Below are 12,285 nucleotides of genomic sequence, written 5' to 3' on the forward strand. Positions count from 1 at the left end.
TTCTGAAAACGTAGGGGCGTAACATAACGTAGGACTGTAGCCTACATAACATGCGATAAAGGAGGCAAACTTATACATAACACAAATGTATAAATAACCCAAGTTGAATTTTCAGATAAGTAGTGGGAGCACTTAAAGGGACTGATAACATATTGGTAAGAAATGTATTATTTTTGACATGTAAGGAACAAGGCTGTGTTTGGCCAGCTCTCATAGGCTGTGTCCCAAAATGCACCCTATCCCTAAGGGAATACGGCTCCATTTGGCCAGCTCCTACACAGACAAAGCTATGATTCACATGCTACTGTGCATTAGGGTTCCATTTGGCCATCTCCTACACAGACAAAGCTATGATTCACATGCTACTGTGGATTACAGATCATTTTAAAAATGGTGTCAGACAAATTAATAGTATTTATCACATTAACGATGTACAAAGGATGTCCTCGCTCCTCGCTAGCTCCAGCTGCCACGACAGCATCATCTGTACTGAACCATCGCTATCTTTAAAGGGACAATCCGCAGTTCAAACGATAACAAAGCGGACACCCCGCCACTGTTTCGGTAAACAGCTGAGGGATGGGGCTGGAGAAATGTCACCACTCTCAAATTCATAGCGCTATGGATGCAAGGACTGACCATCCATGATATCAAAATTAGGCTTGGGCGGTATACCGTATACTGGGATATCTGGAAATAGCCATGGGATGGTTTTTCAATACTGTCAATACTGTTTCAACTATTTTCTTTGATGTGTATATATATATTTTTAGCTACTTTTTAAGTAAATACCTGCAGTCAACTTGTAAAATACGTTAGGAGATAAAACAGATTGCATTCTTCATTTCTTGTGAGTCACTGTTGTGCAGCACGCGCCAGGTGATCTAATTACAGTATTAAATTCACAACTAAATGTTTGACAGCTAGATATCTTATAACTATTAAGGTAACTGTCTAAAATGTGCTAAATGTGCTGCAGTTGTACTAACAGTAGTTAGCTATCTAGCTTGTTAGTGTCACGGTTGTCTTCGTCCTCTGACGATATAACGAAATCGTCATCGGAAAATGTGGACCAATACGCAGCAGGTTCGTGAATGCTCATCTTGATTTTTATTCACTATAAAAATGAACATACAAAAATAACAAAATACGAACAACTAACAGTCTGTCAAAGCATAGTGCTTTACACAGAACAATCACCCACAAATCACAAACACAAACACACCCTTATATATGAGACTCTCAATCAAAGGCAGATAGACAACACCTGCCTTCAACTGAGAGTCCCAATCCCAATTAACCAACATAGAAACACACTCACCAGACTAGACATAGAAATACATAAACAGACTATAAACCAAAACCCCGGAAATACTAAATCAAACACCCTTAATCAAACACACCACCCTGAACCACATAAAACAAATACCCTCTGTCACGCCCTGACCAAACTACAAAACAATTAACCTTATATACTGGCCAGGACGTGACAGTTAGCTTCTTGCAAAATCAAGCGTTTGGTAACAGCAGAGATTCCCCTCCTGGATCAAGAGCCTCGCTGTCTAATATTTGTTTTGTGCGGCAAACTGTGAGTAGCATTTTTGAGTTACTTGTATAACTTTATGAGCTAGGATGTCTGTCCTGCAAATAGTTTATGTCAGAAACTGTATAAAATGTTCACAATGCGCTCGTTAGTATTTAGTTAGCATTCTCTATGGGATTTTACATATACTTGTTAGCATTGCTAACTTTTGGATTACAGAGACTCAGTGGGGTTTGAAAATAACTCTCCTTGTGTTCAGTGCCGGTACTACCAAACATCCCGGGATGGCACAAGGTCGGTATGAAGGTATGACAATCTGAATACCGCCCAAGCCTAATCAAAATTATATTTGTAACCATGTTTTGAGACCATACAGTGCTTGTTTACAATTACATTGTTTGCAAACATTGAAGTAAAACTAGCTTATATTTAGGGTTCTGATGGAGTGCGTTAGTTGAACTAAGCTCATGAAGCATTTATAAGTTGTATTCTTCAAGAATCAAAGTGTAAATATCAATATATAAGTCCAAAAAAAATGTATGTAGCAACTGCAGATTGCACCTTTAAATGGCTATAATTACAGCCTGAAACTGACAGTTGAATCAACAGACTGTTCCCTGGTTGTCATACTCCCAGACTCATGTATATCTATCTTTCTCCTTCTCAAAATAGCACCCTACATAGTGTGTATGAGCCCTGGTCAAACTCTACGGCTCTGTCCTGACCACGAGGAAGATGTAACACTGATATAACACTACCAAACACTACACACACACAGGGGAAGATATACAGCGGCTCTCCCCCCCCCCCCCCCCCCCCCCCCCCTCCCGGTGTGGCGTGAGCAAATTCGGTCCTCAAGGTGTGAGTCACCAACTCGCCAGCTCAGCGGCTCGCAGCCATCCGGCCGGAAACTACGTAAACCACTCCACTCCACTTCACTGGAAGTCCTTCCAGAAAATACTGACTGCATTACGGGGGCCACACACACACACACATCTGTCTTTCTTGGAGAAAGTACATGTTGTGCAACCAGGGAACCTCTAAAATTAGTTTCCATTGACTCCAGTGTGATTATTAACTTTCCATTGCTGCGCCAGCACAGTCAGCAACACAGGTGACGTCAAATACTGTCCTTCACCCAGACTCACTACATTATCAGCTGAGGAGCTCTCAGAGAGGGAGCGTGTGTGTGTGTGTGTGTGTACTTACTGCACAGGCCGATGATGTGGCTGCTGTCTTCATGGACAAACTTCTTAGTCACTGCCTCCTCCATGATCTGTTTCACCTGTACAGAGAGACACAGGATCATTATCGTTATTAAGATTATCATCATTACCATCGTCATCGTCAAAAATCATCATCGTCATTACCATTACCATCGTCATTACCATCGTCGTCATCATCATTACATCATCGTCGTCATTACCATTACCATCGTCGTCATCATCATTACATCATCGTCGTCATTACCATTACCATCGTCGTCATCATCATTACATCATCGTCGTCATTACCATTACCATAATTACCATTACCATCGTCATTACCATCATCGTCATCATTACCATCGTCATCATCATTACCATCATCATCGTCATCATCATCATCACCATCAACATCATCATTGTCATTACCATCATCTTCATCATTACCGTCATCATCGTCATTACCATCATCATCATTACCATCGTCATTACCATCGTCATCATCATTACCATCAACATCGTCATCATCACCATCATCATTACCGTCATCATCGTCATTACCATCATCATCGTCATTACCATCGTCATCATCATCATTACCATCATCATCATCATCATCATGATCATTACCATCAACATCGTCATTCCCATTACCATCGTCATCATCATTACCATCATCATCATCATTACCGTCATCATCGTCATTACCATCGTCATCATCATTACCATCGTCATCATCATTACCATCATCATTGTCATTACCATCATCATTACCATCATCCTAATCATTACATCATCATCATCACCATCAACATCATCATCATCATTACCATCGTCATCATCATTACCATCATCATTGTCATTACCATCATCATCATTACCATCATCATCATTACCATCATCATCATCATACCATCATCATCATCATTACCATTACCATTGTCATTACCATCATCATCATTACCATCATCATCATCATACCATCATCATCATCATACCATCATCATCATCATCATTACCATCATCATCATCATTACCATTACCATTGTCATTACCATCATCATTACCATCATCATTGTCATTACCATCATCATCATTACCATCATCATCATCATACCATCATCATCATCATACCATCATCATCATCATCATTACCATCATCATCATCATTACCATTACCATCATCATTACCATCACCATCGTCATTACCGTCATCATCATCATTACCATTACCATTGTCATTATCATCACCATCGTCATCATCATTACATCACCAACATCATCACCATCGTCATCATCATTACTATCACCATCGTCATCATCATTACCATCGTCATCATCATTACTATCACCATCGTCATCATCATTACCATCATCATCATTACCATCATCATTACATGATCATTACCATCGTCATCATCATTACCATCATCATCATCATTACCATCATCGTCATTACCATCATCATTACCATTGTCATCATCCATCATCATAATCAAACCAATCCTCGAATAGAGGGGGTATGAAGCATACACCTTGTAAAGGTCAAAACCACACCCCTTGTTAGCTTGAAAATGTATATTCATGGGGGGGGCACGCTCACCTGTTGCCCATCCCTGCTCTAGAGAATAGGCTGCCATTCGGGACGCACAGGAGTTGTACGGCTCTGCTTGTTCTCCTGCCAGACTGTCTGGGCGAGGTACTGAGGTCGTTAACACATGTCATGTCACATCTGACTGAGACAGTGATGAAGCCTGTGTCCCAAATGGCACCCTATTCCCTATATAGTTCACTACTTTTGACCATAGGGCTCTGTATAAGGTATAGGGTGTAGGATGCCATGTGGGACTCAATGGGAGATGTAAGCTGAACTGGCCGTTGATATTGACCACGAGGCACAGCCATTCAGTCATTTCCAATACAAGGTTATCAGTAATGACTAGGTAGTGGGGAAGGTGATGATAAGCATTGTACCTAACTGTCATACTTGAGTAAAAGTAAAGATACTTTAATAGAAAATGACTCAAGTAAAAGTCACCCAGTAAAATACTACTTGAGTAAAAGTCTAAAAGTATTTGGTTGATAAAATTGATTAAAAAAAAATAGTCTTCATCAATCTACACGCAATACCCCATAAAACAAAGGTTAAAACAGATTTCTAGAGATTTTCGCAAATTCATAAAAAATAAAAACTGAAATATCACATTTACATAAGTATTCAGACCCTTTACTCAGTACTTTGTTGAAGAGCTTTGACAGTGATTACAGCCTCAAGTCTTCTTGGGTATGACGCTACAAACTTGTCAAACCTGTATTTGGGGAGTTTCTCCCATTTTTCTCTGCAGATCCTCTCAAGCTCTGTCAGTTTGGATGGGGAGTGTCACTGCACAGCTCTTTTCAGGTCTCTCCAGAGATGTACGATTGGGTTCAAGTCCGGACTCTGGCTGGGCCACTCAAGGACATTCAGAGACTAGTCCCAAAGCCACTCCTGGGTTGTCTTGGCTGTGTGCTCAGGGTCGTTGTCCTGTTGGAAGGTGAACCTACGCCCCAGTCTGAGGTCCTGAACGCTCTGGAGCAGGTTTTCATAAAGGATCTCTCTGTACTTTGCTCCGTTCATCTTTCCCTCGATCCTGACTAGTCTCCCAATCCCTGCCTCTGAAAAACATCCCTACAGCATGATGCTGCCACCACCATGCTTCACAGTAGGGATGGTGCCAGGTTTCGTCCAGACGTGATGCTTTCTCCTGGTCTGAGAGTCCTTTAAGTGCCCTTTGTCAAACTCCAAGCGGGCTGTCATGTGCCTTTTACCGAGGAGTGGCTTCCGTCTGGCCACTCTACCATAAAGGCCTGATTGGTGGATTGCTGCAGAGTTGTTTGTGTTTCTGGAAGGTTCTCCTATCTCCACAGAGGAACTCTGGAGCTCTGTCAGAGTGACCAGTCGGATTCTTGGCCCTTCTCCAACGATTGCAAAGTTTGGCCGGGCGGCCAGCTCTAGCAAGAGTCTTGGTGGTTCCAAAATTCTTCCATTTAAGAATGATGGAGGCCACTGTGTTCTTGGGGACCTTCAATGCTGCAGACATTTTTTGGTACCCTTCCCCAGATCTGTGCCTCGACACAATCCTATCTCAGAGCTCAACAGACAATTCCTTCGACCTCATGTCTTGGTTTTAGCTCTGACATGCACTGTCAACCATAGGACCTTATAAAGACAGGTGTGTTCATTTCCAAATCATGTCCAATCAATTGAATTTACCACAGGTGGATTCCAATCAAGTTGTAGAAAAATCTCAAGGATGATTAACAAAACATTTATTGAATCCATGTTAGATTAAGGCTATAATGTAACAAAATGTGGAAAAAGTCAAAGGGGTCTGAATACTTTTCGAATGCACTGTATATATATATTTTTTAAATAACTATATACAGTATAATAGAGGTGACGGTGTTGGAAATGTATTTGGCTGTTGATCTGCTTCTGTTCTGCATAGTGTGTTTTTTTCAATTGATGGGTCCCGGTCTCTGGGGGGCCTTGGGTTCCGGGTGGGCAGGGGTGGTCTGCCGGTCACTGGGACGGGGACGGGGACGGGGGGACGGGGGGGTTTAGTGGGTAATGGAGAACAATTGGAGGTTTAGTCTGTAGCAGTGCATGGTACAGCTATATGGACACTTTTTAATGATAAGTTTAACGAACATATATTATGATAAATAACATTGAAATGTGTATCTCATTATGGTAAAATTGTGAAATAAGTATAGCCAGTTACAATTGAAATGGCTTAGCAGATAATAAGAAAAGACGATCAGTATTTACCTGGTTAAAAGAGAAGGAATATAATATCTATTGATTACAGGAAACTCAGTCAACAATTTTAGATGAAGTTTTGTGGAAAAAGGACTAGGAGGGTGAAATATACTTCTCCTATGTGCAAAGAAACTCAAATGGGGTGATATTGATTAACAATCATTTTGATCCGAATGTGCAAACTATCCAAACAGATCTGCAAGGTAGATGGATTCTTTTAAATATGTTATTGAACCATAAACAGATTTGGCTCATTAAGATAGTATAAGACAAGTACTGGAAACAATAGAACACTATGACAAATCTGGGAAACCAGGCCTGGTGTTCATAGCCAACTTTCAAAAAGGCTTTTGATAAAGTATGACTGGAATTTATATATAAATGCCTGGAATATTATAATCTTGGAGAATCTCTTATACAATGGGTTAAAGTTATTTGTAGTAACCCTAGGTGTAAAATAGTAAATAATGGTTACTTCTCAGAAAGTATTTGTCACGGCTGTTCGAAGGAGCGGACCAAAATGCAGCGTGTTCGTAGTTCCACATATTTATTAGACGTGAAACTGAACGCAATACATAAATAACTTGAAAACACAAAAACAACAAACCGTGACGCAGAGAGGGAAACCACACTACTCAAAAGATAATAACCCACAAACAACAATGAGAAAAACCCCTACTTAAATATGATCTCTAATCAGAGGCAATGAGGATCAGCTGCCTCCAATTAGAGATCAACCCCAAACAATCCCAACATAGAAATAGACAAACTAGAACTTAAACATAGAAATAGAAAACATAGAACAACCCAAAACACCCCCTGTCACGCCCTGCCCTACTCTACTATAGAAAATGACAACTTACTAGGGTCAGGACGTGACAGTATTAAACTGTCAAGAGGAGTAAAACAAGTTGTTCAGTATCGTAATATATATTTATTATGGCCATCGAAATGTTAGCTATTAAAATCAGATCCAACAATATCATCAAGGGGCTAGAAATCCAGGGCTTAAAAACAAAGGTGTCATTGTACACTGATGATTCATGGAGGATCTATATAATTGATCTAACCTCTATGGATTACAACCGAATTATGATAAGTGTACTATATTATATATATTGGATCCCACCCTAGTACTGTTGAAAAGATACAACAGGGATTTACTAGGAACCATAGCAACCCTAGTACTGTTGAAAAGATACAACAGGGATTTACAACAGGTACATATAACCAGTCTACAACCAAAGAAAATTATGATTAAGTCAATGCTCAGTGACAGAACACTGCAACTAAAGAGGTTCTGGAACACTGCAACTAAAGAGGTTCTGGAACACTGCAACTAAAGAGGTTCTGGAACACTGCAACTAAAGAGGTTCTGGAACACTGCAACTAAAGAGGTTCTGGAACACTGCAAATAAAGAGGTTCTGGAACACTGCAACTAAAGAGGTTCTGGAACACTGCAACTAAAGAGGTTCTGGAACACTGCAACTAAAGAGGTTCTGGAACACTGCAACTAAAGAGGTTCTGGAACACTGCAAATAAAGAGGTTCTGGAACACTGCAACTAAAGAGGTTCTGGAACACTGCAACTAAAGAGGTTCTGGAACACTGCAAATAAAGAGGTTCTGGAACACTGCAACTAAAGAGGTTCTGGAACACTGCAACTAAAGAGGTTCTGGAACACTGCAAATAAAGAGGTTCTGGAACAGAACAGGACACAAACCTAATTAGAACATTGTAGATCACTCTAACTGTCTGTGTGTTACATAAGGATACATGTACTGTACCTCTCTGTCTAATGACTGAGACACATAGCTAGAGCAGTAAAACAATACCATTAACTTCAGGCCTCTAGGCACATACACTCACCAGCCTGTTTATTAGGTACAACAATCTACTACCGGGTTGGACCCCCTTTTGCCTCCAGAACAGCCTGAATTCTTCGACGCATTCTACAAGGTGTCAGAAACATTTCACAGGGATGTTGGTCCATGTTGACGCGATGGCATCACGCAGTTGCTACAGATTAGATGGCGGTACATTCATGCTGCCAACAGCCCGTTCCATCTCATCCCATTATGTTCTATTGGGTTAAGGGGACTGACCAGGACACTCAGTAAACTGAACTCGCTGTCATGTTCCAGGTAATGTTTTACCACTCCTCAGTTGTCCAGTGTTGGTGATGGCGTGCCCACATGATCCGCTTCTAGCTGATAGGAGTGGAACCTGGTGTGGTCGTCTGCTGCAATAGGCCATCCGTAACACTGTCGTGTGTGAAAAGCCCAGGAGGGGGTCTGTTTGTGAGATACTGGATTCAGCACGCCTGGCACCGACGATAATACCACGCTCAGTCACTTATGTCACTCGTTTTGCCCATTCTAATGTTCAATCAAACAGTAACTGAATGCCTAGACGCCTTCCTGTCTGCTTTATATAGCAATTTTCGTGAATGGGGTGGTGTACCTAATAAACTGTCCGTTGGAGTGTAGAAGAAAGTGCTAAAATCAGCATTGAGACAGAAACGAGGAAAGACAGAAAATAAAAACATGCGTTCAGGGTACAGTTACACCACTTCCGTGTCTTTTGAGAAGTGTAACTTGGTAATATATATATATATATATATATATATATATATTTCACCTAATTTTTAAATTTCTGTCATAAAGAACACGTTAAAATTCATAAAAAATTCATAAAAGATTTTTCCCATCTCAAGCGGTTAAATAAATAAGACTATAATAAGTGCCAAATAAAGTACCAGGTTTGAAAAGTTCCTCTTAAATCTACCATAACTCCCCTCATGACAGAGGGAATGGAAGCTTGTTGTGTGCAACAGGAAGATTCACACATTGTTTTCTGTCTCTCTGGGTAACAGGGTTGATGTGTTATGTTCGACCCGCTCAGTTTTCCTCCACAAAACACCAGAAAAAGGAGTAGAACCAGCTCACCTGCTTTTACACGATGATTTAACTATTAGATGTTCAGTTGTTTAAAAAATATATATATATTTTAAAAGGAATAGTTTCCCCATATTAAAAACAAGAGTGCAGTTCAAGTAACAGTGTTCACCTAACATGAGGGACAGATGTAAATGAATCACATGAAATTTAAAAAAAATTATCTTCAGAAAACACTTAGTAAAATAATAAATAAATAGGACTTACAAAGTGAAACTTTGAGAAAATATTGGGATTCAAGTGGGTTCAAATCTTCCTAGAAGTGACACATGGTTGACGGAGGGACAACGCTTTAGCAAGTCTTTATTCATATAAAATAAAATCAGATTTATTAAATTCTCCATGTGGTCTAATGGCTCTTAATTTAATATAATGTAATAGGCTTTTAAATTTGAATATTGGTGCACAATGTCTACTTAAAATATCAAAAGGATGCAAAAGGCACTCATTTCCTGGAATGACCCTTCAGTGAAACCAGTTAAAGCACTCATTTCCTGGAATGACCCTCACTCATCCATCCTCTTCTTGGCATTCAAGGAATGACAGGTGACCAGCTGGAGACAAGAGAACATATCACACAGATTCCAAATGGCACCCTATTCCCTACATAGTGCACTACTTTTGACCAGAGCCCATAGCACCCTATTCCCTACATAGTGCACTACTTTTGACCAGAGCCCATAGCACCCTATTCCCTACATAGTGCACTACCTTTTTTTTTAACCAGAGCCCATATAACCTGTAGCTCTATAGTTGTTGTTGTACTGCTAATCCAATGGTGTTTCCTTTTATTTCTGCAGAGCCAAATCTCAGCCTGCCAAATGACACTCTATCCCCTACATAAAGCCCCTACGGTCCCTGGTCAAAAGTAGTGTGCTATATAGGGATAAGTGTGCCATTTGACTCTGTCTCAAACTGGCAGAGATAACATAGTACCCAGCTGCATAATGAGAGGATATTTCTTCAGGGAAGTGACACGGGAATGTGGTTTGGACCCTCTGTGTGCAATATGGCAGTGAAGGTGCCGTTGGTGCAATGTGCATCCAGGCGATTATAGCAAACAAAGAAATGGACTGTATTAGAGCGATATCATTGGTGTGGTTAAGTCTCTGCCATACAGCAATTCCCTGTAGCAGTTTCGATGCAGTTTCACAGGATTCATTGAATGACACAGCTTCCAAGAAAGCAATTGCAACTCTCGAGTCCAGAGTCGGCAAATCTGTAACACTTTGCAAAGGTTGACTGTAGGTAGTGGCCCAATAAGATGCATTTGAGGGCAGAGTGACCTGCTATTGAATGATTGGGCCATCACCCACTCTCCTATCCCCACCATTCTCACCATTCAAACCTCCACTCTCCCCATCAGTTACTCTAAACACATTTCAGTGAGAGACTCAAAACGATTAATGATTCACCAAACCTATCAGTTCCACTTACTGCTACAGCCCTGGGTGAGAGTGAGTGATGGCTCCCAATCACGAGGAGGTCACAACGGCTCATAATAACGGCAGGACTGGAGTGAATCAAATCAAATCAACATGTTATTTGTCACATACACGTGGTTAGCAGATGTTAATGCGAGTGCAGCGAAATGCTTGTGCTTCTAGTTCCGACAATGCAGTAATATCTAACAAGTAATATAACCTAACAATTCCACAACAACTACCTTATACACACAAGTGTAAAGGAATTAATAAGAATATGTACATAAAAATATATAAATGAGTGATGGCCGAACGGCATAGGCACGATGCAGTAGATGGTATAGTGTACAGTATATACATATGAGATGAGTAATGTAGGGTATGTAAACATTATACACTGCTCAAAAAAATAATGGGAACACTTAAACAACACATCCTAGATCTGAATGAAAGAAATAATCTTATTAAATACTTTTTTCTTTACATAGTTGAATGTGCTGACAACAAAATCACACAAAAATAATCAATGGAAATCCAATGTATCAACCCATGGAAGTCTGGATTTGGAGTCACACTCAAAATTAAAGTGGAAAACCACACTACAGGCTGATCCAACTTTGATGTAATGTCCTTAAAACAAGTCAAAATGAGGCTCAGTAGTGTGTGTGGCCTCCACGTGCCTGTATGACCTCCCTACAACGCCTGGGCATGCTCCTGATGAGGTGGCGGATGGTCTCCTGAGGGATCTCCTCCCAGACCTGGACTAAAGCATCCGCCAACTCCTGGACAGTCTGTGGTGCAACGTGGTGTTGGTGGATGGAGCGAGACATGATGTCCCAGATGTGCTCAATTGGATTCAGGTCTGGGGAACGGGCGGGCCAGTCCATAGCATCAATGCCTTCCTCTTGCAGGAACTGCTGACACACTCCAGCCACATGAGGTCTAGCATTGTCTTGCATTAGGAGGAACCCAGGGCCAACCGCACCAGCATATGGTCTCACAAGGGGTCTGAGGATCTCATCTCGGTACCTAATGGCAGTCAGGCTACCTCTGGCGAGCACATGGAGGGCTGTGCGGCCCCCCAAAGAAGTGCCACCCCACACCATGACTGACCCACCGCCAAACCGGTCATGCTGGAGGATGTTGAGGCAGCAGAACATTCTCCACGGCGTCTCCAGACTCTGTCACGTCTGTCACTTGCTCAGTGTGAACCTGCTTTCATCTGTGAAGAGCACAGGGCGCCAGTGGCGAATTTGCCAATCTTGGTGTTCTCTGGCAAATGCCAAACGTCCTGCACGGTGTTGGGCTGTAAGCACAACCCCCACCTGTGGACGTCGGGCCCTCATACCACCCT

General features: G+C 41.3%; 1 protein-coding gene across 1 annotated transcript in view; it reads right to left on the minus strand.

Moving 5' to 3' along the window:
* sgsm2 (small G protein signaling modulator 2) overlaps positions 1-12,285 on the minus strand; it is a 107,722-nt gene that overhangs the window by 84,494 nt on the left and 10,943 nt on the right. Inside the window, exon 2 of the mRNA XM_029716122.1 lies at positions 2,753-2,828. Within this exon, the coding sequence (XP_029571982.1) occupies positions 2,753-2,828 (76 nt within the window). The remainder of the gene's footprint in view (positions 1-2,752; positions 2,829-12,285) is intronic.

This window comes from Salmo trutta, chromosome 26 (assembly GCF_901001165.1).
Source record: "Salmo trutta chromosome 26, fSalTru1.1, whole genome shotgun sequence".
Classification (NCBI taxonomy): Eukaryota; Metazoa; Chordata; class Actinopteri; order Salmoniformes; family Salmonidae; genus Salmo; species Salmo trutta.